The following is a 26,191-nucleotide window of genomic DNA, read 5'->3' as shown; positions in this document are numbered from 1 at the left end:
AAAACGCTTTTTTTTCTGGAAGGGCGGTTATTGCGGTAACCAACACTTTCGCAAAATAGCTCCAGTTCGGTCAGTTTGCTATGAGAGCAACTGCGAACATCTATTTTCAAGTCTTGCTACAAATTTTCAACTGAATTTATTGTATGTCTGGACTTTGGGTTATTAAAAAAAAAAAAAACATTCTTTGATCTAAACCACTTTGTTGCAGTTCATATTTTATGTTTAGGGGTTTCCATCAGCTGGAAGGTGAACCTTCACCCTATTCTCAAGTTTTTTTGCATATTAATTTTTCTTCCACCCTTTAGTCCCTGTATCTATCTAATTTCTCTTTCCAATAACTTTGACCAGCTTCTGTGTCCGTAGAGTACTTGGTGCAATAAACTACAATCATATATTAAATTAATATTTTCAACAGTAACAGTAACAGCTCGTTCTTTTTCATGGTACTATTCATAAAACTCCCAGTCAGCTAAAACAGAGTTATCACTCTTCTTCATTTATTTTGCCCTTAAGTCTCTCAAAGAAATGTAAATTTTCAGAACATCTGAACTGAGGAATTGGGCTTCATTTCATGTCAGTCTGTGCAGATGGCCTAAACCAAGCCAGACAGCTGGGTCACCAGTAAACAAACACAGGACTAAGCTCTGTTAGGTGAACTGCGTCATACTCAGATAGGGGATTTTCCTCTTCTGAAATGACACAGCTCCCTCATTAAATGCTCAAGCACAATTCAAACATGTCTAAGTTCAGGTCCATTTTTTTCCCGAATCCACGTTTTGAACCGCCACATAGCAGAGACGGGGCTCCAACGTTGCGATCCAGACTCTGGAAATTATTTCTCTCGGTTATCAGAAATTGCGAAAAACACAGCTGTTACTGGATACTTTAAATCTAGTTAATATCTGTCTATCAGTTCATAACGTCTGTTGCTTTTAATCAGTGAGACCTCTGAGTTTCAGGCATCATGGGAGTGGAACTCCACCTTTACAAAAGCGACAGGAGGAGTCCGTTTCTGAGCAGTCAGCCATTGCAGCGTGACCTCTCACTGTTAGAATATGCTGTGATGATCCACTGTGGTGCAGCTGAATGCACATAGAGATGCTGGAGATTGAAAGAGATTAAAAGCTGCTAAATCCTAAATGAACTGAGAGATAAGAGAGTGAGAGAGAGAGAGAGAGAGAGAGAGAGAGAGAGAGAGAGACAGAGAGAGAGATGCAGTAAAGGGGGTCAGGTTGTGTGAGTAACATGCCACGCGACTGCCTCAACACATTGACTGAGGCAGCAGCTCGGCCTCGGGAGGGGGAGAGCATGGCTGCTGACATAGATTTGCACCAAAACATCATGTCAGTTTTAGCTTATTTTATATTACGTAAAATATATTTATGTTGTGGGAAAAACCTTAAAATAAATATGTTTATGGAAGTGGCGTAATTTAAAATAAAAATGTAGAAAAAAAAAATTCTAAACACAGGTTTCCCTCCTGTTGGATTTTTCACTTCTTTTTTTTTTTTTTGGGAGTGAGATTATGGCACAGCAATGGAAAATTAATGAATTTATTCTGACACATCAATGACTCACATTGAGCTTCACACAGTTGATCATAACATACTGATAGAATGGAAACGTTGGTGAGATTCTCTTGTAGGCCACAAAGATCCATTCTTGTGTCAATCTTATTTAATATTTACATAATGTCTTCCTACCTTAACATGTATGCTGATGATACATACGTTTATGCACATGAACACAGTCCCAAGTAAGCGTGACACTAATATATTTCTTGCTATTGATGTTCTTTTTGTATGCTTGTTCTTCTATTTTAATCCACTTTCAAATAGCCTTCTCGGCGAATCGTGCTGCACAACTGAACCTGCCTTGCCATACCTTGCAATGTCATTTCATTTATCATTTCTTGCCTTGCCAAGAAATGAGGAGGCTGCTGTATCGCATGTCAGAACCAGGCCCAATAAAATCCACAAAATGATACGAAGCATTTCTCATTTAATTCTTTCCAGAACAAACATAGAAAGATCATTATGATGTCCCTAACAAAATCATCCGAGATTTTCTAGACACAACTGTATAAATACAAGAAATAATTTTACTCATTGGTAAAAAGAGAACAAAATGGGCACCTGGATCCACAGTGTAACATCATTTCAGACCTACAAACATTAATCAACACCAGTCAATTAACATTTTAATGTTTCAAGAGTAATTCAAGAGTCAGAAAAAAGCATGGATGCCCATAAAAAGTAGGAAGTTTGCAAGTTTTCTTCTAACATAAAGCTGTTACGGTATTTATAACAAGAGGTACTCTAGAACAAAATAGTTAAAGTAAAAAAAAAAAGACTGGTCTTTTGTCTCTTTTTCCCCCCCCAACAAATACTCTTACCAAAGTCATGCAAAAAAAAATAGAAAGAAAAAAAAAACTGACATCAAAACTTGCAAAAGGATGGAAGCTGTAAAAAAGGACTCCAACAAACTTTCTATACGGCAGATTAAGGCAGTAGAAATGAATTTCTTTTAAATGTATACGCTCAAACAACTTGAATGAAGAGTTCAAACTGCTCCATGTCACATTTTTGCAAAGCTCTTTATCATTAGTTTATTTTTATATTTTTGCTGTTTTTTTCCCATTAGTTCATTAAAAAAAAAAATTCTCCTTCATTCTTGGGAAGAAAAAAAAAGTTTCACATTCGGCAAAAACCGTTGAAAAACAATTAATTCGCAATAAAAAGAAACTATACAGGTTTCTGCACAGTGCAATCACAAACTAGAAAAAAGCCCTTACAATCTATACATATGGCGTGGCTTTTTCTAGGAAAAAACTGGAAGAAATCCTTGTAAAAAGTTATTTAGAGAGCAGAAGAACCCATTTAAAAAAGCATACAAGCTACTTAGAAAAGGACAGACTTAATCATTATGATAACTTTGATTAAAAAATAGAAAAACAGCATTTTCCGATGTTACTGTTTCATCGCCTTGACTCCATTAACCTCAAGTCTCAGTTACAGTGCCTCCTGGTGGTTTCTATCAGTCACTGCAATCTCAAGGAAATTTAATTTGTCGACATGCAGCAAATTTCAATCTAAATTTCTATATTTTGAAAACGCAGTTAAAGCCAAAGAAAGTTATTGAACAAGGTAGGTGGAATTAACTCTGAACTTTCTGTAGACTTTTTAATCTCCTGATATATCAAGACCATATTCATCTGGAAATACACAAGTCGGATTGTTTGAACATGAAAAATGTCAAGGAATGTCATAAAGGAATCATGAAATCTACATTTATAGAAGATTATATGTTGTAAGTGCTTTTTTTTGTTTACTAATTACTCTTACTGTCTAAAACAGCCATGTTGGAATGCTTTAACTTACAACATTTAGCTGCAATTAAACGGTGCGAGGAAAAACGACACGCTTGATTTAGAGTGAGAGTGAAGCAGTCTACATCAAACATGAGAGCGTGAAATATTAAAGAGTTCGTTGAAATGTTCTGCCCTTTCTAGCAAAGCAAATCAAGACGCTTTCCACAAGTATTCTCTAGTTCAAAGATTACCTAAAAATGAGTCTCCATTTCCAGTCAGACGCCTACATTCGGTCATTATGGGCGTAAATGTTAGAATAATGTTGGGATTTTTATAGACGCGATAGAAACAGCAGCACCATGTGTCCATACAACAGGCAGCTTTGATTCTATTTAAAAACAAGACTTAGAAGCTTATGGTTGAATTTACCATAGGGTCAAAATTATACATACTGGCTCAGATATATTTTGTATATGCCACCCCACTAATGTTGGTTTAAAATCCCCTAGCAAACTGCAGAGAAACCTCAGCTTCTGGCATATTTCTGGCTGGATGTTAGACTACTCATCCCAGCGCGCGCATAAAAATAAAAATGAATGGATTAAGCTCTCTGCAGCAAACTTCTGAAACTGGACTCGATTTCAATCTCATTACAAATTGATGGACTATGATGAAAAGTTGGATCAGTTATCAGGAAACAACATAAAAAGAAACCTACCATTTCTCTCAGGGAAAGTGGTCACATGTCCAGTCAGAATTATTAAACTGGTTGACTGATTCTAAAAACATGCAGTTTTCGGGATTTTGCTAGTGGCTTGAAATTAACATATTAAAAAGGGGGAGAACATAAATATTTGAGCTTGCTTGTATCATTTAGGAAAAATCATCCTAAATTCAAACCTGTACACTTAAGTCGTGTTTTGAAATCATTAAAGCTGGACTGTGTAGACAAGAACAGTTCAAATCAATCGTTAAAGGTGCAAGAACAGGTAATTTATGTCGATAATGAATGTATGTAAACTTCTGAATGGAACCGTAATATTACAATAAAATGGTGTTGAATATATCCTATTACTTTCTGTTTAAGAACTGAGAATATTTTGTTTTTTAGCTAACAAGAAAAATTTGCGCGGGACAGATAACCTATAACGAAACTCTTGAGTCCATCAGTGAACATCTGGGCTCTGCATTGTTAGATTCAACCAAAACCTAAACAGATGATTCTAAATCACAGAGAGGGAGTGGAAGATCAACAAAAAACAAAGTGCATCGTTTAGGGCGACCAGCCTAACTCAGACTTTGCAAGACAAAAAAAAAATTTAAAAAATTAAGTAAAACCCGCGTTGCAGTTTTTGGGTTGACAATTACAGACACTCCTGTTGGATAAAAAACAAAATACACTTGCAAAACTATTAAACAAGTAGCATTACTGAAATCCCACCTGAAACTCTGCCTCTGGTTGCAGTTTAGCAAATAGTGCAAAATTAGTTACAATTAACAGTCCATAGGACCACATGTCACTGCTGTACAGCAGGTTAGATCTGCTGCTTGCTGTCCTCTTGTCGCCATTAAAAAGTTACACGTCTAAGACAGAAACTGTACCTGGTAATTATTGCATGAGACACTCCTAATCATTTGCATAACGTTTGTAGAGACTCGTGTTGTTCCTTCAAGTTTCCCTTCTAACCTTCTTCTTCTGGGAGGGCTTCTGAGGTTCGACGGTTTGCTCGGACTTCTCTGTCAGAAGGCAAAACAGCAGAGGTCAGTTTAGAGCAAGTATTTTAGCGTTTATGGAAAGGGAGTGAAAATCGTTGCTACACTGTGATTCACGGAGCTTGAACTCACTCTGAGCGGACGATATGCTGGTGTTCTGTAAGTTTAGCGGCGGCGCAGGATGCTCTGGGACTTTGGTTGCTGCACTTGGAGTCTATAATTAAACAATTACAAATTACAATTGCAAAAGAAAAAACAAGTACTTTTACAAATTGATCTGATTTAAATATTTTAATTTAAAAAAACTGTATTTGTGTTGCATTTCCTACTTGAGCATCAGCTGCAGGCTCCTCTTCTGCTTTCTTCTTCTTTTTCTTCTTCTTCTTAGACTTGGCTGCTCCACCTGAGGGATCGTCAGTGTCCTTCTCGTCTTCTGATACCTTCCATAAAAATAATTTAAAAAATTAAGAAATCTTGAATTCTACATAAAAAAATATCAAAACAAGGGTTTTGACATATTAGGGTAAGTTTTGATGAAGGAAAAAAGTGCAATAATTAAATAAACCCCAATGTGAAATCCATGTCTACAATCCGTTGACCTGAATTGCTGAAATAAATTCACTTTTTAATGCTATTCTAAGACGCAGCTGTTAAATATACAAGGCAAAATTTTTTTTAACCAAATGCCCCAAAAGGAATCCGTTTAGTTTTTCACCCTATTTTCCCCTTATTTTAATCCTTTGCAGACAAAAAACACACTCTTATTTAATTCTGAAATATTTTCATAAGCAAAAGTGATGCATCTTATTTTTAGTCTCAATCAAACGGGCTGTTTCACACGTGGCCAATAGGGGCGCTGTTTAACACAAACTGAAAAAGTAGAAAAATAGTTTTTTAATTTTGAAGTAAATCTACAAGCATCTCAAACTGCAGCCTGCAACCTCAGAGCCCCTCGTTTGCATGGATGATTTCTTTATTATTCTAAGTTTGTTCATGCAAGATTGTCTAGTTAAAAAAACAGGAAACAAACAAAGCATTCAGTACCAGTTCCTTTCTGCTGGTTAACCAAACTAGTGCTTAACCATGAACCCAAAAACCGAGATATCAACAGAGCTGCAACTTGTGACTGTTCGTACACAGAAAGAACAACAACAACTGAAGTGTGTTAAAGTATAAAACCTTGGGCTGATCCTTCTGCAGGGTTGCTGCTGCTGCTGCCGCCGTTGCCGCCACCACCACGGGCGCAGGAGGCTCTTCGTAGTTCCCCCAGTGCTCCGCTGGGGCATTCCAGTCAGAGGAGGAATCTGCTGCCGTCCCCTCTGGAAAACAAGTATCAGAGAGCTGCAGGTTAGATATCAGAAAGAAGAACATCCAAACAAGCTGCAGTCACTTCTCTGGCTGTGTTCTGTAGGAGGAAATAGTGGCTACTCACTGACTCCTGACCACTGATCGTCAACAATGGTTTGGTTGGCCCACTGCAACTTAGCTGAATTTGATAACGGATCTAAGCGAGAAGGAGGTTTGGTATTATTCATTTTGTAAGGCTATGAAATCTATTTTGGCTCATTATGAAACTCCTTTTTTTTTAATTTCCTGGACGGAACAACCAGGAAGTAGATGTGATCAGTTAGCACCAACCTGCAGAGTTCAGCTGCAGCACAGAAAACGGCATCGTCTTCATCTTCCCGTCCACGCTGCTCCAAGCGGCCGCTGGCAACACATGGAGACAAAGATATGGTTGGAATGCTACTGTGATTTATTTATGTCAATAACAGAACAACAGCCAAGTTATCGCTTGCGCTTTTAACTAATTCTTAAAAAATTCTTAAAAAAAAAAAAAAACTCCTCTGCAGTTGCTACAGATGCATTACTTTGTCATTTATCATCCTAGTAGAGTTAGAAGAGATTTAATAAGTCATAAAAAGCCACAATTCGAATGGTTATTCAGCACCCCTTAGTGTGACACCCCTAAATAAAATCCAGTGCAATGAAATGCCTTCAGCGAAACCCTGTTTATAGTTTGTGCTTTGGGAGGCTAGGACACAAACTGAATATTTTTTTGCCTACATGCTGCGGTGGAAGAACTACCACATCATTTTGGACACACCATCCACGGTGTAAAACGGTGGCGGCAGCATCATGCTGTGGATATGCATGTCTTCAACAGGCAAGTCCAGCAAGAGAAAAACCTGTAAGAGGCTTAATGACTTCGGACTAAGGGAGAGGCTTTACTTTCAGCAGGATGACGACTCTAAACATGGCAACTTGAGCTTCGGGTTGCCATGAACAGGCTTTCTGTTCAATCCAGTCAAAATCCAGACCTAAGTCTTACTGACAAACGCACCAAAACTTGAACACGCTTGTTCAGAGATTAACTCAATCATTTAATCTGACTGATACTGAGCCATAAGAATGGGCATTGTCTAAGCGGTTTTAAGAAAAACCACATGCCACACCTTTCAGTTTGTAAAAAAATATTGGAATCATGTGTGTGACCTTTCCTATTCCTATTTATTCTGCGTTTGTATTGATAAAGTGCTTTTGAACTGAACTGAATTACGCTCCACTTTGCTGATCCGTCTCATAAACTCTTGATACGGTATGTGAAAGCATGCGGTGAAAACAGTGGTACCTTGAGACTCCTGAGCCCAGGGTTGGGGGTCAGACTGGGACCTGTACTGTCCAGATGGCGGTATGGAGCTCCACTTCTTTCCTTCCACAGAACCAGCTTGACCAGCGGCCTTCAACGGAACATCAGACCAGCCTCCACCGTTGACTGTAGGCTCCACTCTCCACGCAGAGGAAGCTACAAAAAGAAGTAGCAAAAAAAAAAGGGAAACGCGTGACTTGCGATGCTGCTGCTGGACATCCTGGGTTACATTCAGAGCATCTTTATGTAATTGTTGCAAAACTTAAAATGACACAAAAGAATTTCAAGTTTAACGTTTATTTGTTTCCTCTTAGGTTTATCTCCCCGACATGAAGATGTAGCAGGTCTAAACTTATTTTACAAAAAAAAGTACAGTACAGAACTTACAGTTCAGCGTTTCAGCTTTGCCTTTCCCACTGGCTCTGTCTGCCTTTGTGATCGGTCTCGAATGCTGGTTCTCTGCATCACATGTAGAGCAAATAATGTGTCAACATCAACTTTGCGACATCATACTCAATATATAAAGCCTGTGCTAGCGAGTCTAAACAGCCACTTTAAACTTGGGCGTGGCATCAAATTCTCTTACTGAAACAAATGAGAACAATGAGTTTGATCTTCAGGGGACGATTACCGTTGTTTCCTCGCTTCTTTTTGCTCGTTGCCGCGGCTGCAGGTGTTTCGACGTGGACCTTGGAAGCTTTGTCGCCTCCCGGGCTCCCAGAATCCTCTGAACCTTTGTCCTTCCTTCGCTGTTGCCGCTTCTCTCGGTTGCTGACTTTAGTCTCCCAGGCACCTTGGAGAAATACAGATGAAGCAACAAGGTTTGATTAAGCAACTTTCACTAATTTGATTAAGCAACTTTAACTAATTTCCATTGTAGAAGTATTGGGGAGCCTCTGTGAACTTTAATTCACAAATGAATTTAGGGTCAGACTTTGATTTAAATCTTTCCATTTTTTCTTTCTGATTGTATGTTTCTGATTGTATATTCGTCCTGTTGGTAGGTGAACCTCTGAGTAATTTTATAATGTTATTCTTGCCTAGTCTGTCAGTTTAGGTGCTACATTGGATATTTAAAAGTTGGAATTGTGTTTCATAACCTAACATTCCTAACTTGTATTTCTTTCTGGGGGGTTTTTTCCACTAATGTCCCCTAATAAAACTCCAAGGTACTTTTAAGATTTTATTTTATTTTTTTGTAAAAACGTCTGAACAGCTTACAATGTTAGTCAGTCATTCAAAATCTCAACAATATGCTTTGCAGTTCAAGTGTAAGTGGAATATCCCTGCATATTACAAGGGGATAGCCTAGGCTAACAGTATAAATGTCTTGAAAGTGACAACCCCTCCAGTAGAGACGCACCATCGTCGGGTTCTTTCACGTCACTGGTGACCAAAACCTGAACTGGTTTCACATCTGTCTTAGGTTCTGTCTTGGGTTTCTTCTTGGTTTTTTTCACCTGCACCGGGGGCGGCACCTCGTGCACCTGCTGAGATTTTGAAAATCAACAACAAAAATAGTTTGATTACTGTCTTCAGAATTAGACCATTACAAGACAGACCGCCAAATAAAACTCGTAGCTTACTTGTTCAACAATAACAGTTTGGATTCCCCTTAATTTTGCTCTTACCTTAACAGCTTTCATCTGTGTGGCTGTTTTTGGAGCTGCCACAATCTCTTTAACTTTCTCTTGAACAATGACCGGCGGCTGTCCATTGGACTGAGTGTTCTGTACCGAAAAGACATGAAACAACAAAAAAACAAGCTATTGTTAGTTTGCTTTGTAAATACATTTGCAAATCAAGCTACATCATGCAACATAACACTAACAAAAGCTGACAAAGTGAAGTAAGTAACACTGATGGTCACTTCCTCAGTGCACTTACTAGGATATTAGACAACAAGCTAATAACACTTTGTGCTAAAGCAGCAGCAAAAAACAGCTAAAAGTACAGATTTCAGAGAGTTTAACAGGCACCAAATGTAATGGTTGAGTCAGACTATATCCAAAGTTGCAGATCTTGTCGGTTGTTTCCAGTCTATAACAATCATCAGCTTTTAAAAGTTATCCAAAGAAGGAATACTATTAAACAAGCGATAGTATTGTGACGCACATGGAGAAAAAAGGCTGGCACATCTGACCCTATTAAACGGATGAAGTACACAGTGCCTCACTCTTACTTATGGGGCTGCATGACTGAAGGCCAATTAGGGTCATCAGCAATATCTGCTGGTTGCAGTTTTTGGTCAAGTATGATATATAAGGTAATTTGCATTAAAATCCTGCATGCCAATAACATATTTTGTCGATTTGGATTGACTTTGACTGTCTTTCATGCACACCTGTTACAGATGGTGATCAATATCCTAACATTGGCATGATAGATAAATAAGGATTCACTGCAACTGATGGCGAGTTTTCATTTATCTGTGCAAATGTCGTATTTCAGGACGACTTTACTTACTTGCATGGACTTAAAAAACAATGAAGGATTCCTCAACTCTTTATTGAATCACTGAGGACTTTTTCAAGAGTCTTATGTGTGTAAATATTTGTCTCAATTTATAAGAATAGAAAGGTATTATTAATCATAGTCTCGTTTTTATTACAGGAAGGAACGTGCTATAGGAAGTATCACCCGAAGGCTGTTTTATTAATGGAGGCTATCACTACTAGCCGCTATAACCTAATCAATGACGTGTCAGTTAGCAACACGTAGCTAGCTAGCATATCTCTCCTTCCCCCCCATCCACCCCCCCAACAGAAATCGTGTATATTACATATTAACTAAGTCATGGTAGGTACATTTTTTGTTTTTTTGTAGTTTGTAATTCATTTGTGGACACAAAGTGAGCGTCAAGCTAATGCTTATTTTATTATATGGAAGGCAGCTGAGGTAAACTTAGCGTAAAATGGTAGCTGGTGTAAACAAATACAGCTATATTTACTTTTATTTATTTTTCTCCACTAGAGAGAGCATCTTTAGTAAAACACGTTGAGGAAAATGGCTTGTTTCATTCAGCCATTGAGATGAGACATCTCATTCCTACTTCCTCACCTTGTCGCCGGTTTTCTTTCTGTTTCTCTTCTTCGGCTCCTCTGGTTTGACACTTTTATTATTAAAGCTGGCCTTTCCCGTCTCCTCGCCGCCTTGGTTGACCTGGGAAGCCCGCTTTTTGCCGACCAGTCGCTTTCCGCCGCCGCCGCAGAAAGCGGCCCAGGTCGCCCCGAGCAGCAGCGGCAGCAGCAGACCGACCGCTGCCGTTGACAGGATGAGCCAGCTCGGGTAAAGCTCGGGCTTCAGACCCAGATCAACTCCGAACTGGGCCCGAACCAAGCCTTGTCCCGAAGACACCAGCTCCCGTAAACGGCTAGAGAGCAGCTCGGCTTTTTCCAGCGCGAAACTCCATAAGTCCCCTGCCATGTTTGACAAAATAAAATAAAAAAATGCGAACAAACCACACTAGCTGTTAGCTTTCATTTTACTCCGCATCCGTGTATCGGAGGAGTGGCTAATCTAATCTCGCTGCAAGAAATCAAAACTCCATGCAAAGCACTTAAAGATACTGTCCACTGGGGTATTTTCACTCCATTAACAAACACCCACTAATAATACAAACACAGTTAAGTAGTGAAGTACTGATTTAAACATGTAGATTTCACTAATGTAAAATAAAAAGCAAAATCAAGGAAAAAAAAACTGAGCTAACACTCTGCTTTATCTGTAAGAGGCTCAATAACTAAACTGGTCGGCGGCCATTAACAAACTCTTTATAACTCTGGTTATAATTCACCAAATTACAATAACAGCGAAAAGTCAATTCATTAAAAAAGCAGAACTTGCATAAATAATTTGTCCTGATTTTACAGAAAATTCTGGATGTAAGCTCGACATGCTGTCTAGAAATCCAATTATGACAGAAATATTTCTCCCCAATCTTTCACTAAATGTTGGTGTAGGCTCTAGCAATAAGCACCCAAGCAGCATTTTTTCCCCAACAAAACTTGAATTGTATTTTCAAACTATATTTCACTCAATATAAAAGTCTAAAAAAAAAAAAAAAACCCAAGCCATGATCCAGAACACCACACCGCATGAGGCGTAGTCCTGATTAAAAACCACAGTTTAATGTAAAATGAGGATTTGATGTCTTTGGAGACTCAAGCATGATTTATTTTCATAGAAATGCCAAGTACACTGTTAAAGTGAGTAAACCAAATGAAAACCGACAAAAAATGCTTTCAGGACTTGGTTTGTGTTCCATACTGCTGTTACAAGTTGTCAATAAGTAATAAACAGTAACTTTCCAACATTAAAAACTGATTGAATCTAATTAAAGGAAACATAACAAAACTTTGGCATGTTTTACCTAATGTCCACTTTGCCAAAAAATAAATAAATAGATCAAATATAACAAATAGTAAAAGAAAAAAGAATACCTTCTTTCTAATGTTTTACATCTCACCATAAAATGTAAACCGTCTTCGCCTTACCAAGTGTTAAAAAAATTATACATAAAATCCCAGATAAACAACAAGAAAAGGCTTCCCTTTTAGTACACAAGCAATATGTCACATTGCATATTATTTTGTCATATGCTGTTTATCTGAGGTTGTATTTTTTTTTCCAATTTAGCACCTATTAAGAATTGTTTGTTTTGATTGGATAAAGAAAACTTAAAATGTAATTCAGGGAGTGGTTGCTTTGTGAAAATCAGGACAGTAATGACAGTAATGTTCCCTTGGGTTCAGAAGTCTGCGTCCAGAGTGAATTCACAGTCCGTCACGCTCGACATCACTCCGAATCTCTGGTACTCGGCTACTCTTTTCTCAAAGAAGTTTGTTTTTCCCTCAAGAGAAATGGACTCCATGAAGTCAAAAGGATTTTCCACATTGTAAACCTTTTAAAGAAAAAAGAGGAAAAGAAACTCATTTTCCCACCTATTACACATTTTTTTATTAACAAATAAAATACCCATATCATTTGATGTTTTGCACAAATATTTTCATTTCAGGAAAAGGACTATGACTTTTACTACACTTCTTACAGATCAAACTGACATTGTTTAAGCTGACTTAAACGTGTTTTATGATTACTTGGAAGAATTACCTTGGTCAATCCAAGATCGACGAGCAGCCGGTCGGCCACAAACTCGATATACTGCTTCATGAGGCAGCAGTTTATTCCAATCAGATCGACTGGTAAGGCCTCTGTCAAAAACTCCTACATAACAAAAACGCAAAACATTTATGAAAATACCGCAAGAAGAAAAGATACCGAAATCCTGCAATATGAAGTCATATTATCCACCTGCTCAATGCTCACAGCTTTGCTGATAATATCTTTGACTCTGTCCTCTGAAGGTTTTTTCAGCAGGTAGCTGTACAGCAGGCAGGCAAAGTTACAATGCAGACCCTGGAAAAAGGAAAAAATAAAAAAATCTTTAAACACAAGCGAGGCTCAAAGTGCTTGTACAAAGCACAATCAAGACATTAAAACAGAAATCTATTAAACAAAACAAAAAGTCAGTGGAAAGAGTGATTAAATACAAACTAAAAAAAAAACATATTTCAAATATGTCGGTTCCAGTACTTTCATCCAACTATTCGGACGCCCGGCGACGGCTGCGTTGCCATATCTGACTGCGCAAGTTACAACTACGCACACCAGTTTAAACATTAGGTTTCCCCTCTGTTTGTGGAAGGCTTATGGCAGGCCTGAATTTCTTGAACATCTTTTTTTTGCCTAAGGATCTAAGATAATTTTCTCTTACTGCGCAAATTATTTAATTTTCTCAAACAAAAGTTATGCGACATGCTACAAATGCTTAAAATTTTACAATGCAGTTTTCACTCCGTTCAGAGCCGTTCTAAAAAAGCCTCCACAAACAAAATCTTATTGTAAAGAGGAATTTATTTTCAAATGCAAGTCAAACTCTCCGACCGTTTTCTTATTCTGGAAAGTGAGGTTTACATTATCCTGCGTAGTAAGAGATTACCAGGAAAGAAGAGAGACTTTTTCCACATTTCAGGCAACAATTAGGCAAATAATGTGGAAAATGTGTCTTATTTATTTTTTTTAAGAACATTGAGAAAATGCAGTACCTACCAGAAATCTGCATCTGGTTTAAAACTAACAACTATACCATTTTCTGTGCTACATTGTAACAATTTTCCAAGTGAAATCGCAAATAAGTATTTTAAAAGCTTAAATTTGTGACCGCCTCACCTCGTCCCTGCTAATGAGTTCGTTGGAGTAGGTAAGGCCTGGCATGAGGCCTCTCTTCTTCAGCCAGTAGATAGCAGCAAATGAGCCCGAGAAGAAAATCCCCTCCACTGCTGCGAAAGCCACAAGACGCTCCCCTGTGGACACAGAAAAGAAAACTCCTATTGAATTACTGTAAACAAGAAGTTCCTCTAGTCTGGGTTTATAGAGTTTAGTCAATGGCAATCTTTTATTTCAAGTGTCACGGTTTACCAAAGGTGGATTTGTTGTCATTTATCCATTGGAGGGCCCAATCCGCTTTTCTTTGCACGCACGGCATGGTCTGAATAGCGTTAAATAAATGGTCCCTAAAACACACAAAGCATTGGATTAAACAGTGACAGTGACTTTTTCTGCCCTTTATTGTATGCTATGGTCTATACAGGTCGACTGAAAAAACAAACAAACAAACAATCAAATCTGTTAAAAATAAACTTGAAACAATTAAATACAACCTAGCTGCTAAACAGCAAGCTGAAAGAGTGAACTGAAACTTTAAAGCATTTTTTTTCTTTGGCAGGAGTAGATCAGTGTGTCACATTTTGCCAACTCTGACCTGAGGAAATCTCTTAGACTGAAAGGACATCTCTTGTCCATGTCCCGTTTCAAGAAACCCAACAGATTCTCCGACAGATCCAGTTCTGTCCTTTGGCTAGGCCATTCTTCAGTAATATTTTCATAAAGTCATTCTTTTGCATATTTGGATGTGTACTTGTTAGTGTTTGCAGCAACTGCCGGTCGACAATGACGCTGCTGTAGTCTTCCTATTATATATTGCTTTATATTTGATGTCTTTCTTTTTTTTTTAGAATGTTTTATTGTTTTTATTTTTTTAACTTTAACATATTGTCTTTTAGTTTTTATACTTGCTGTAACATCAATTCCCCATTTGGGACACAAATAAATCTGAATCTGAATCTACTTGGATTCACTTTGATGCTAAAAAAAGTAAGACCAATCAGCTTCCAAGCAGATGTGAAGATTTTGGGTCAAAACTAACAACAAACCACAAAGGATGATGCTGCCATCATGTATGGTCTTATTCTGGCAATACACAGTTGTTGTTTTTAGTGTCAAATATTACTTTTTTTATTGTAGCCTAAAAAACATAAGCTTGCTTTGTTTGTGTTTTTTATTTTGAAGTATACTGTTTAATTCTGACAATGAAGCTGGAAAAAGTTTTTAAGTTATCCATCATCAAGTCACTCTTTATATCACTACAAATGGTTGTCAGTTAGTGTGTATTCACTCTACAAACTGGTTTATAGTCAGTAATGAAATGTTAATAGGAAATTGCTTTTCAAACAATGTGTGTTAGAGAATAAGCTTATTTTGTCTTTTTCATGCTTGAAAATGTATAAGATGCAAGGAACAAATTGCAAAATATGTAGAATGAAATCATTGCAACAGGTTGCAAGATTCATTGTCGTTTCTTATCGTTTTCTCTTTTTAATAAAAAGAAGTTAAGCTTAATCCCTGAGGGTACATACATTAAAGCTGCTGCGTCTGGGGATGCAGCTGAGAGTGAAGATTAGAAATCTGATCAACAGGTGCATGTTCAAGACAAATGAGTTAGGAGTAATTTCAAACAATGTAAAGTCAAAAATAGAAAAACACTAAAGGCTAAAGAATGTGAGACAGAATCACAGATAGGCTGCTGACCTCTCTTTCAGGTCCCGGATGTAAGTGTTGATGAGCATGCTGTACATCTCTGAGTGAACTGTCTCTATGAGGATCTGGAAGCTGTAGAAGGAGCGTGCTTCAGGGAGCTGCACTTCCTGGCTGAACCTCTGCACCTGTTGAGACCAAAAAAAAAACAAAAAACCGTTAAACCACCGGGAAAACAATCAATGTTCTGCTCACACACACACACAAAACAATCAGTTACTATAAAATAGAAAACGGTTTTGAAAACTGCCACTGTTGGCTTGCTTATACAGTAAATCGAGTAGGTTAAATACATGCTAGGCTACATCTATAAAATAAATAGCATTGATTACAGCTAAGAAACATCGCTTCTCACCAGGTTCTCGTTGACAATCCCATCGCTGGCGGCGAAAAAAGCTAAGACATGTGAGATAAAATGTTTTTCTTCAGGTTTCAAGCGGTCCCAGTGAGCCAAGTCTTTGGAGAGATCAACCTGAAAAACATAAAAATCTAGTTCAGAGTCAGATTTGGTAAAGATTTCAGGTAAACCAATGAAATGAAGGAGAGGATTCCAGAAAGAAAACCTGTTAGTGACTGCAAAATGCCTCAGCATGGAGCAGAGGTCAACCTTCTAGCAAGACAAAGTGGATCTCGTCATTCCATTGTGGCCAGAGTAACAATGGAATGATGTGATGAGAGCATATTGATGTGTCAGAATGACCCAGTCAAAGTCCAGGTCAAAATCCAATGAAGAATCTGTGATTTACCTCAAAAATCGATCACCACAGTTGCTCACCACCTACCCTGACCTGACAAACTGAGCAATTTGCAAAGAAGAGTTTGACTTTATGATTATACACTACTTTGTTTAGTCAACCCAGTAAGTTTGTGGTTGTAACATATCACAAAGTAAAAAAAGTCAAGGGGTATAAAAACTTCAGTCAGTGCTTATTTAAGGACAAATATTTTAATGCTGTTGTTAGGTACCAGAGAGTATATTCTTTAAGTCATTAAAGTTATTATATATTCACATATACATTAGTTATTTAATTAGTAATTACCTCCTCCACCGTCCAGAAAGACGCCTGGGCTTGCTTGTACATCTTCCATATATCCGGATACTGGATGGGAAAGATGACAAACCGTCTGGGGTTCTCCCGGAGGAGAGGTTCGTCCTCGGCTTCCGTACCACTTTGATGACCCTCATATTTTTCCTCGAAACCGTTCTGCAAAGTACAAGCCATGACTTCGGTGTTTTTCTGCTCCAATTTGAGTTCCCTGTACGCTTCCATTGATTTCCTTATTACAAAAGCTACCCCTTATGCGCCTGCGCACTGACTCAAAACAAAGGACACGACGTTGAAGTCGTTCTATACATGTTTATAAAATACTAACTTAGTCACATTTATTTTCACTGGATGGTAGCTAGAATTTGGTCATTTTTGACAAACCAAAAACTGCCAACAACCGATGGCGACCACGAGCTGACAAAAATCCTGTTTTTACATTCGTATCTGACAAAAATCCAACATCTTCAACGAGTTTCAACGATAATTGTACCTTATTAGGCCTCCAGTTAGAGGTAATGTCAGCATTCAACCAAAAATACCGATGATTACGCAAACGTTTTATAATGTTTCAAACTGCTCAAATATAGTAGCAACGATCATCCTGTCGACTTACCTTTACGTGCCCAGTTTCCTGTGAGGACTTCTTTACCGTCGGCGTCATTTTTCGACGAATAAACTACGTTTTATTGCTATCTGGAGCTCGGAGCCATGACCCTTTTAATGCGGCTTTTAATGTGCCACACGGAGCACCACAGCGCCTCTAGCGGCAGGACACTTGACATGTGATGTAACGAAACCACATCGACATAATGGAACATATTACAAAACTTTACAGCAGACAAAAATATTTATAGCAATGAAATAATAATAATAATAATAAAAAAACATTTTAGTTTAGAATACTAAATTCTTTAATTTGAAAGGAATGTTATTTTGCATAGCAACAACACAGCAAGTACAGCATTTATGTTTAATTGATTGAACTTTACATACAGTCCTGTCATATCGCAGAACAACAAAGTCAGTTCAGAACAGGTTGTAACATGTGTATGAAAAATCCAGGTCACTACACTGGTATGTTGTGCACCCCCAGACGAAACACATCATTTGTGCAAACCCATACGCCATTTTGGGATTTCAGCATGAACACCTGATGAAAGGCCATTGGTGGATCATCATCCGCCTGTTGCAAGATAAAAACAACATATATTTTCATATAAATACTGTCGTAAGTAAAAAAAAAATGGACGTTCCAACAATGTCTCCTACATTTAGATAGCACCACTTATAATCAAGGTATAAAGCTACTGCCAGTGAAAATGATACCCAGTTTACAAATACAAATTTCTCAAAAGTAAAACAGGAGCAAAATGGCACCAAGACGTCTGAGATTTAAACATACTTTACATTTTAAATATGACTTGAATCCAAAAGAGTCAGTAGGCAGCAACGTGGAGCATGTGTACATAACATGTCAGAGTATGTTTGTAGGCAAAACTTTAAGTGTTGGTGGCACCACCTGAAAACGATAAGCTATTATTGACTGGTTTACCTTTAACTGTCCAAAGACCATGATGAGGATGCAACTGTCGATAGTTGGTTGGGAGTCTTGCTCTGTAATGATGTGCTTGATCTGCTTGAAAGGCAAGTTCTGAGAATAAAACATAAAATTATTAAATAAATTACCAACAGAGACTAAAAAACAATAATCGTTTGCTAGTAAACAGGGAGAGTTGCTGGTTCTTAGTAGGAGCATTTAATAGCCGAGACTGGACGCAGACATTTGTCAGATTCGTGTCAACACTGTTATCACAACGTGCTTACTACGAGCTTGTTAGCTATTGCTTCTCTTCCCTGAAACGGTGAGCCTTCCCATGTCAGGCAGGCGCTGGGAGACTGAGGGGGAGAAAACGGAGGATTATTTATGCTGAGTGGGATTAAAGCAAAATGGGATAATATGTAGATTATAACCAGCGAGAATGACGCCATAGTGCAGAACTTACATAGAGATTAGCAAGTGCCATCCTGTTGGTATTGTCAAACTGGTTGTAATACTCCTGAACAAAGCCCTCTCCAATCTTTTGCCATATTTCTTTATCGCCTGCCATGTGTGAGACTTTGGATCTGTGAAGATTGAGCAAGTAAAAAACATAGCTGTTATGATTACAACAGGCGATTAACTTCTGTTAATAAATGCATGAATGGAGATTACCTGTGGTGTACATCAGGGGTCAATAATGGGCTCAAACTTAAATATATGAAATATATGCAAAACTGACAGGAAGAAAACTAGGTAGAACTAGTTATGTATTAGAGTTCTTGTTATTTAACATCCATCCATCCATCCATTTTCTCTACACCCTTGTCCCTTAGTGGGGCCGGGAGGGTTGCTGGTGCCTCTCCAGCTAACGTTCCAGGCGAGACGTGGGGTCACCCTGGACAGGTCGCCAGTCTGTTGCAGGGCAACACAGAGACACACAGGACAAACAACCACGCACACACACACTCACACCTAGGGACAATTGGAGAGGCCAATTAACATGACAGTCATGTTTTTGGACTGTGGGAGGAAACCGGAGTACCCGGAGAAAACCCACGCATGCACAGCATGCGCCACTGTGCAGCCCTGTTATTTAAGAACTCTAATACATAAATCTTAAGTGCAGAATAATTAAGATGTTGTTGCTATTGAAAGAGATAATGAAACTTCTGTGTTAATAGATAATAAACTGGAAATATATTATTATACTTATAAATGAAGTTTCATGATACACTTCGGTATTTAATAAATTGAAACACACTGGACCACAAATCAGTCTACATTCATTTTTTATTTAAATTACTTTGCGTTAATTACCACATAAAATAAAAAGAGGCTTATGCTAGTTACATCACAAAATGTGATGAAATTTAAATTTATGGCATTATGAATAACTAGAATTTTGAACTTGAAACGACACAGTCCATTTAAAAAACAACAACAAAGGGTTAGTGTGATTTACTTACTATATTATTTTCTTTGACTTTTATATTATTGTAGAATATTGCATCCCTTAAAATGGTATTTAGATTTATGCAAGTAGAACTGCATGTCATGTTAATTTAACCTACTCAGTTGCATTCTTTTAAACTGAGTACCATTTTAATAACTACATAGCATTATTTTATGCTGTAAATCTCTCCTTTTTTTGGTTAGTTTTCATATTTATTATGTTATATGCATACTTCCACTTGCCTTTCACTTTGATGCTGGTACACCTTAATTTTCCCTCTGTGGGAATAGAAATAAAATACATTTCTATTCCATCCTACTACAATTATTTAGTGCTCCGTCTAAAAAGATCATTTTAGACTCGCCACAACCAAAAGATTATATGTCAAATTTCTACTTATAAGATGCTTCGCGTGTTATTGCCGTAGATGTTAAAAAAATGTCAGTAAATCACTTAGATTTTGTTAACATATGACGCTCAATAAACCACAGCTCACTTGTAGCCCTTCCTGTAAAAGCTTCGTTACGACTAATAATTAATATGGAACAGTCAAAAATATTTGCGTGTCATATTATTGAAAGATTAACGCATTTGACACTTAATAAGTTTGGTCATATATAGGCAAAGTTAAACACCATTTGCTAGCAGAGCACGAGCAAAGGCCAGTTTTTTTTCTTCGAAAAGTTAAGTCTCAAATTTTCCCAGTGATCATTCACTTAGCTCTTCCAGGCAAAAAGTATGGATACTGTCGTGTTTTAATAAGCATATGGTACAAAGCACATGGTATCGTGTTTTTTAGTTTGACTTACTTTGTTCGACAAACCAACGTGATAAAGTTGACTGAAGTCGACGTTGTGCGTTCCCGCTTCCTGAGAGTTGTAACTAACCAGTGACGTCATTGCACGTTAACCAATCAAGACTCTGGAAGGAACTTTCCTCCTGGTTTGTGTGGGTCCGTTCCTTTTATGTCACCAACGCATGAGACGGGTGGCGTTTGATGACTCGAGGGCGGAGCGGAAATTTCATTTTCATCTTTCATAATAGTTAGATACTCTGCATCCATGAAGCTTCCATTGGCAAAATGTGGGGGTCGTAGTTTATTAACAAACAAAAATAAATAAATAAATAAATAAATAATAATAAAAAATGCATCAGAACCGACAGAAAACAAAAAGAGCAAAAATCCTTCCAGCTACTCACATCCAATATCAATAGGGATATGAGCGTCCCAATAAGCAATGCCCCAACCTAAACAAAAGTGTACAAAAAGAGTAAATAAAAACTAATCTAACAGAGCTTTTCAAACATGTTGCCACCTTGGGTGACAATTCTAAAGCTCAAATCCTACTGGTTTTCAGTGCACAGTCAGATTTGTAGAGCACATAAACATTTGTGCAAAAAAAGTTTGAAATAATATAAGGACATGAGATAATTTGACTTAAATACATTTTATTGGTTAATTTAAAAACTTCAACCAAAGTTAGCATGTAAAAAGGAGATCTGTACCAACTATTTTGGCAAAAAAGAAAAAATATAAATAATGGCTGTGACACCTACCACCTTGCTTTGGGGGTTAGAGCCACATTACATCATGCTGAGACAAATCAAAGTTTCCTGTTGTGATAATTCACAGTTTGTGGCGCAAAGCTTTTAGCTAAGAGTGTGGCACGAGAAACTAAAACTACCAGTCCTTGCACCTGTGCTTTGTTCCATAAAAAAATGGTGCTATTAAAGATTTAGCCCCATGTCAGTGAAGCAACTGTCATCCACAGCCAGAAAGATAAGGCTAGATAAGAAGTGAATATTTTTGAAATGGAAGACATTAAATGCTTAACTGGGTAATAGCAATATTGCTGGGGTACAAGGAATTAGTCATATAGAATTACAGATTAGTTCAACGTGCAGAGCTGTACAAACACCAGTAACGGGAATATATTTTTGTAGAAAAAGAGGCTGGGGTCATTTTTCATCCGTTACATCTACTGTACCGTCTTTACTGTGCCTTGTAAACAAGCAGGGTTTTTTTTTTTCCTTCCTTACTTGTCAAAAGTTTAACCATCTTACAGTTTTCTCTCCACAAACTTGAAAGGCGTAAAACTCCATGTAGGCACTTTTAAAAAACATGTTGCTACAGTTCAGAGCTCGTCGTCGCCTCAAAAAAAAAAAGAAAAGAAAAAAATGACAATAAAACCGTGGTAAATTGTCATTTGTCTTCCAGTGAATCGTTCAGGAAAAAAGCTACTATTGCTTCTTGAGGCCACTTGCACTGATGGATCCTCCTCAGAGGGATGGCAGTCGTCAGTACAGTTTCGCTAGACGGGTCTCTGAGGTTAGAACCAGGCTTCGACTCTGCAGTTCTGTCACTGTTCCGGCTGTGATGAGAAATAGTCGTCTGTCCGGAACACGCTGGGGACTTCTTGGCGCTGATTTGGGGCTGGTCTTCGTGGACTGGCCTGTTTTTGGAAGCAAACACATTCGACTCAGCTACCACTGACTGACTCGTCTTGGAGCACAGAACAAAACAAAAAATAGTCTGTTATCAAAAGAATCCATCATAGCAGATAAAAAAAATATGAACTGTTAAAGAAAACTTTGTCATGAAATCTCACATTTAAGAATCCTGGGACAGTCATTGTGCGGAGGATCTTCTTGAAAGCACTCGGTAGTGTTCCCAGTTCCGTCTCTGCCTGCATGACCTGCTCCTCCATTGCACTGACGTTGGTTCCAACCATCTTCACAAAGGCCTGCAAACACACACAAGAGTAACAAATTTAAGATTCCTGAAGCCCAAAATGCACAATGTTTATGCCACATTCCTTTTACCAAACACATTTGGATCTCAAAACATCACAAGCGATCTGACTGAGCTTTGAATTTGGATTTGAAAATTAATGTCCTTGATTAATAATTATGTGTTACAGCGCATTTTATGGATTCAAGGAATTCCTAAAGTTGGAAGTGACACAACATATGCTGATGACTGCTGAAGAAATTTCGAAACTACGAAAGGTTTCAGTGAGCATTGATAGTGGAAAAAAATATCATTGTACCATAAACAAAAAAATTGAAAATAATTTGAAACATTGTCCAGGAGTCACAGAGCATTTCTGAAGAGCTTCAGAAAGAAAGAGAGTTAGCAGGTACAATTATTTAAGAAAACAAATCAGTAAAGCGCTCAACCGCAGTGGCCTGGCAGCACAACAGAATGCTTAATGACAACATCCTTGGAAGATTTACTTACCTCCAGTTTATCAATTCTTCTGTATATTTGCCTCATTTCATCAGACTTCTGTTGGATTTTTGGTAGATTTTCATTTACAACTTGGGATGTATCATTACGAATCTAGCGGGACATGATATACAAAAAGAAGAGAGAAAGAAATGCAAATGGCTGCTATTTTCATAAATAATAATAAAAATTAAAAAAGTTACTTCGGTCGTTTCAGAGACTGCCCAGGCTCACCATATCAAGCATCCCCACAAACTCATCCACTCTCGTCAGCATTTCCTCCAAGTTTTTCTCCAAACACTGGATCTGGAAATATAGAAAAGGAGCCATCATGTAAAGTTTGAGCATGAGAAAAGAAAGAAAAATATTGATCATTAAAACCTAAAGATGCCATGACATGGAGGGTTTTTTTTTTTTTTTTTGTAGCTTATGTTGATATTTAGGTATCTGGGGGAGTCAATGGGCGACTCAAATACCTCCTACGCCCACCATCAATCTTTTTTTTTTTCTTCCTCTGTACCTGGGATCAAAATTTATATTGTTAAATGAAAAATGTGTGTGTGACTGGCTAGAGCAGTAACCTCCTTTCTCCGTTTTCTGATCTGATATTTTGTTGAAGTAACTGCCTGAATCAAACTTCATTATTTTTTACTTCATCATCTCAATAAATATGCAGAGCTTATGTAACAATTAAAAGAAATCACATTTGCACAGACACAGCTCATAACAGAAATGCCTTTGTGGCTGCTGACTAAACTACGGCAAGACAGATGGCCATTACTTTTGTCATTTTCTTCTGCTACAACCACAAACTTCAATGAATTTTAATGGGATCTTATGTCAGTTGTGAAGCGTACGGGAAATGATGCATGGATGTATTTTTTTTATTATTATTGTCACTTTTTTACTCATTAAGATCTAAAAAGACAGGGGGTACATTTTTATTCAACCCTTCCACTCTGATACCCCAAATAAAATTCAAGTCAACTATTTGCCTTTAGAGGAGTTTATTAGTGTGTAATTTAATTTGAGTATAAATGCAGTTATTCTGTGAAGGCCTCAGGAAATAGCCAAAGATGAACAAATAGCATCATGAAGACCGAAGGACACAGAAAACAGGGGGAAGCCATGTTGGAGACATTGTTTTAAACGACAGCAAAACGGATCCTTCTGGCCTGCATCGAATGCTTGTTTGAGCTCACTTGGATGTCTGAACAGGTTCTAGTTGGAAATTACAATAAAAAAAAGGTAGTCAGCCAAGGTAGTTCTCTTTATTTAAACATGGAAGGAAGAAACTCAAGCATGAAGAGCCAACAGCACTCTCAGTGTTTTTGGTTAGACACAGAAAATGTCAGGTCGACAAATAAAAATGTTCAACATCTTAATCGTAACTTGGGAATGACTGGACACCTCTGAAATTCAAACTTCGGGAGGGTTCATTTTTCTAGGTGGAACTAGTAAATTCCAATTCGGAGGTAGAAACTGAATGCACCTTTAAAACTGCACAGCACCATAAACGCATCGTTCACTCAGTAACACATAGTGGTGTCAAAATCCTGCTGTGAGATTGCTGCTCAGAGTTGATGGAGGGCAATCCATCCATCCATCCATCCATCAATAATGGGATAAAAACTTGTTAGAGGCTGCAAAGATCTGGGGTAAAAGGTCACCTTCTAGCAGGACGATGAACCTAAACATACAGCCAGAGTTGTGTGCTGCTTATATCAAAGCATATTGATTATCCAGAGCAAAATAGAATTAGGAATATGTGGGAAGATTTGGAAATAAATATTAATCAAAGCTACAATCTGAGTTAATTGTAGCTATTTTTGAAAAAATAATGGACAAAAATTTCACTCTGTCAACTCAGGGTGGTTGAATATAAAAGTATGTCACACTTTTAAGATTCTTATTAATAAAAAAAAATTGAAAACACCATACAATAGTCTTTTCTGTTTGTCTATCAAATAACATCCCAATAACACTTGTTGAAGTTTGTGGTTCTAACGTGACACAAAGTGAAAATGCTTTGGGAATGTAAATCGGCCAAAGATTATCTAGAAACCATGTGACAGCCTCAAATTCATGCTTACACACACCTAAATTCAAGCTGAGGACACAGGAGCCTTTGTCCATCAGTTAGCCATGACTGAATATAAACATCCTGGAGTCATGCCTGTTCAATTAATGTCCATCAGGAATGACAGAGAGCTCTCAAAAAGACTCGTGCACTGTTTATGATCCCACGAACACGTCAAGCTTATGAACTAATCCCCATCGAGCCACAACATGGCTCTAGCAGAGGTGTCATAAACAACCATGCTAACTTAGCTGAGGACTCCATGTTGCGCTTTGACGACTAAACAAACCTCTTCTCCAGCCGTGGCTCGGATGTAGGACGAGTACTGGAGCGCGGTTTGTCTCAGAACCTCGTCGTCCTGCTCCGAGTCGTGCTGCTGGTCGGCTGTCCCGTGCTCCCCTGCCGCCTGGTTCAAGCTCGGGCTCCGGGAGACAACGTTAGCCGCGGCTGCTGCTCCGAAGCTGGGGCTCTGGGACACGGTGCCGCTGCTGGACAGGTCGCTCACCATGGACAGACTGCTGGCGCTCTGAGACACGATGCCGCTGTCCCTGCTGATCTCCGCGCTGGACTCCTCCAGAGGAGACAGCAGGCCCACTCTGTCCACCCGATGATGATGGTCCATGTCCCCTGTATACTCTTTTTTTCTCCCCTGACCAACTGCCGTGTTTTGTCCTGTCAACTGACTGGGTCACGTGTGACGCACTGTGAAAGGAAGCTCGTGAGGGACAAACATAAAAAGTGCACTTCAAAAATTCTCTATAATATAGAATAGGATAGAATATATACTTTCTTTGGATTCAATTCAGAATAAAAGAAATGAATCATTGACTTAACACACACACACACACACACACACACACACACACACACACACACACACACACACACACACACACACACACACAAACGTATATATACAATGTCAACAGGTTTCACATAATTGTATTGTGTTAATTGAAAGCAAAACAGATATAGTAATCTGACACGACTTTATGTTCAACTAAAATAAAATTAATAAATTAAGTATTTCAAATCACCTCAAATTGACAAAAGAGAAGTTAGTTGAACGAACTTGACTTTTTTGTGTTAGTCTGACAAAGCATGTTACTTTAACAACTAAAATGTAATTTCTATCAACGGATATGTTTTTAATTCAAGTATTTTTCTATTATTTTCTTGTTAACTAAATTCAAGTTTGTCGACGGGTTCCACACAAATAAATAAAAACGTAA

General features: G+C 38.0%; 4 protein-coding genes across 5 annotated transcripts; all 4 read right to left on the bottom strand.

Moving 5' to 3' along the window:
* Positions 1-1,984: 1,984 nt before the first annotated feature.
* On the bottom strand, positions 1,985-11,228 carry mtdha (metadherin a). The gene is made up of 12 exons (XM_008422068.2): positions 10,734-11,228; positions 9,305-9,403; positions 9,037-9,163; positions 8,305-8,466; positions 8,061-8,132; positions 7,656-7,829; positions 6,662-6,733; positions 6,456-6,527; positions 6,203-6,342; positions 5,353-5,463; positions 5,156-5,237; positions 1,985-5,047 (listed from the first exon to the last, which is right to left on the bottom strand). Exons 1-12 carry the CDS (start codon positions 11,097-11,099, stop codon positions 4,980-4,982), a joined length of 1,545 nt encoding a protein of 514 aa, XP_008420290.1. The 5' UTR covers positions 11,100-11,228; the 3' UTR covers positions 1,985-4,979.
* A 553-nt stretch (positions 11,229-11,781) lies between these two features.
* On the bottom strand, positions 11,782-17,421 carry rrm2b (ribonucleotide reductase M2 b). The gene is made up of 9 exons (XM_008422067.2): positions 17,271-17,421; positions 16,649-16,813; positions 15,964-16,080; positions 15,603-15,736; positions 14,154-14,248; positions 13,905-14,038; positions 12,987-13,091; positions 12,786-12,899; positions 11,782-12,576 (listed from the first exon to the last, which is right to left on the bottom strand). The coding sequence occupies exons 1-9, from the start codon at positions 17,316-17,318 to the stop codon at positions 12,424-12,426; spliced, it is 1,065 nt and encodes a 354-aa protein (XP_008420289.1). The 5' UTR covers positions 17,319-17,421; the 3' UTR covers positions 11,782-12,423.
* A 187-nt stretch (positions 17,422-17,608) lies between these two features.
* Positions 17,609-20,567, bottom strand: LOC103472430 (nuclear transport factor 2-like). Its single transcript, XM_008422066.1, has 5 exons — positions 20,460-20,567; positions 18,661-18,781; positions 18,482-18,553; positions 18,210-18,308; positions 17,609-17,840 (listed from the first exon to the last, which is right to left on the bottom strand). The coding sequence occupies exons 2-5, from the start codon at positions 18,763-18,765 to the stop codon at positions 17,724-17,726; spliced, it is 393 nt and encodes a 130-aa protein (XP_008420288.1). The 5' UTR covers positions 18,766-18,781; positions 20,460-20,567; the 3' UTR covers positions 17,609-17,723.
* A 512-nt stretch (positions 20,568-21,079) lies between these two features.
* On the bottom strand, positions 21,080-25,660 carry bloc1s4 (biogenesis of lysosomal organelles complex-1, subunit 4, cappuccino). 2 transcript variants are annotated; one of them, XM_008422065.1, is made up of 5 exons: positions 25,249-25,660; positions 23,114-23,185; positions 22,892-22,993; positions 22,260-22,394; positions 21,080-22,109 (listed from the first exon to the last, which is right to left on the bottom strand). In XM_008422065.1, the coding sequence occupies exons 1-5, from the start codon at positions 25,579-25,581 to the stop codon at positions 22,011-22,013; spliced, it is 741 nt and encodes a 246-aa protein (XP_008420287.1). In that variant the 5' UTR covers positions 25,582-25,660; the 3' UTR covers positions 21,080-22,010. The 2 variants fall into 2 exon arrangements, with proteins under 2 accessions (XP_008420287.1, XP_017163069.1); XM_017307580.1 differs by having other exon boundaries at positions 21,080-22,103.
* Positions 25,661-26,191: the final 531 nt, after the last annotated feature.

This window comes from Poecilia reticulata, linkage group LG11 (assembly GCF_000633615.1).
Source record: "Poecilia reticulata strain Guanapo linkage group LG11, Guppy_female_1.0+MT, whole genome shotgun sequence".
Taxonomy (NCBI): Eukaryota; Metazoa; Chordata; class Actinopteri; order Cyprinodontiformes; family Poeciliidae; genus Poecilia; species Poecilia reticulata.
Note: the sequence above shows the minus strand (reverse complement) of the source record. Positions and strands in the feature narration are given on the sequence as shown.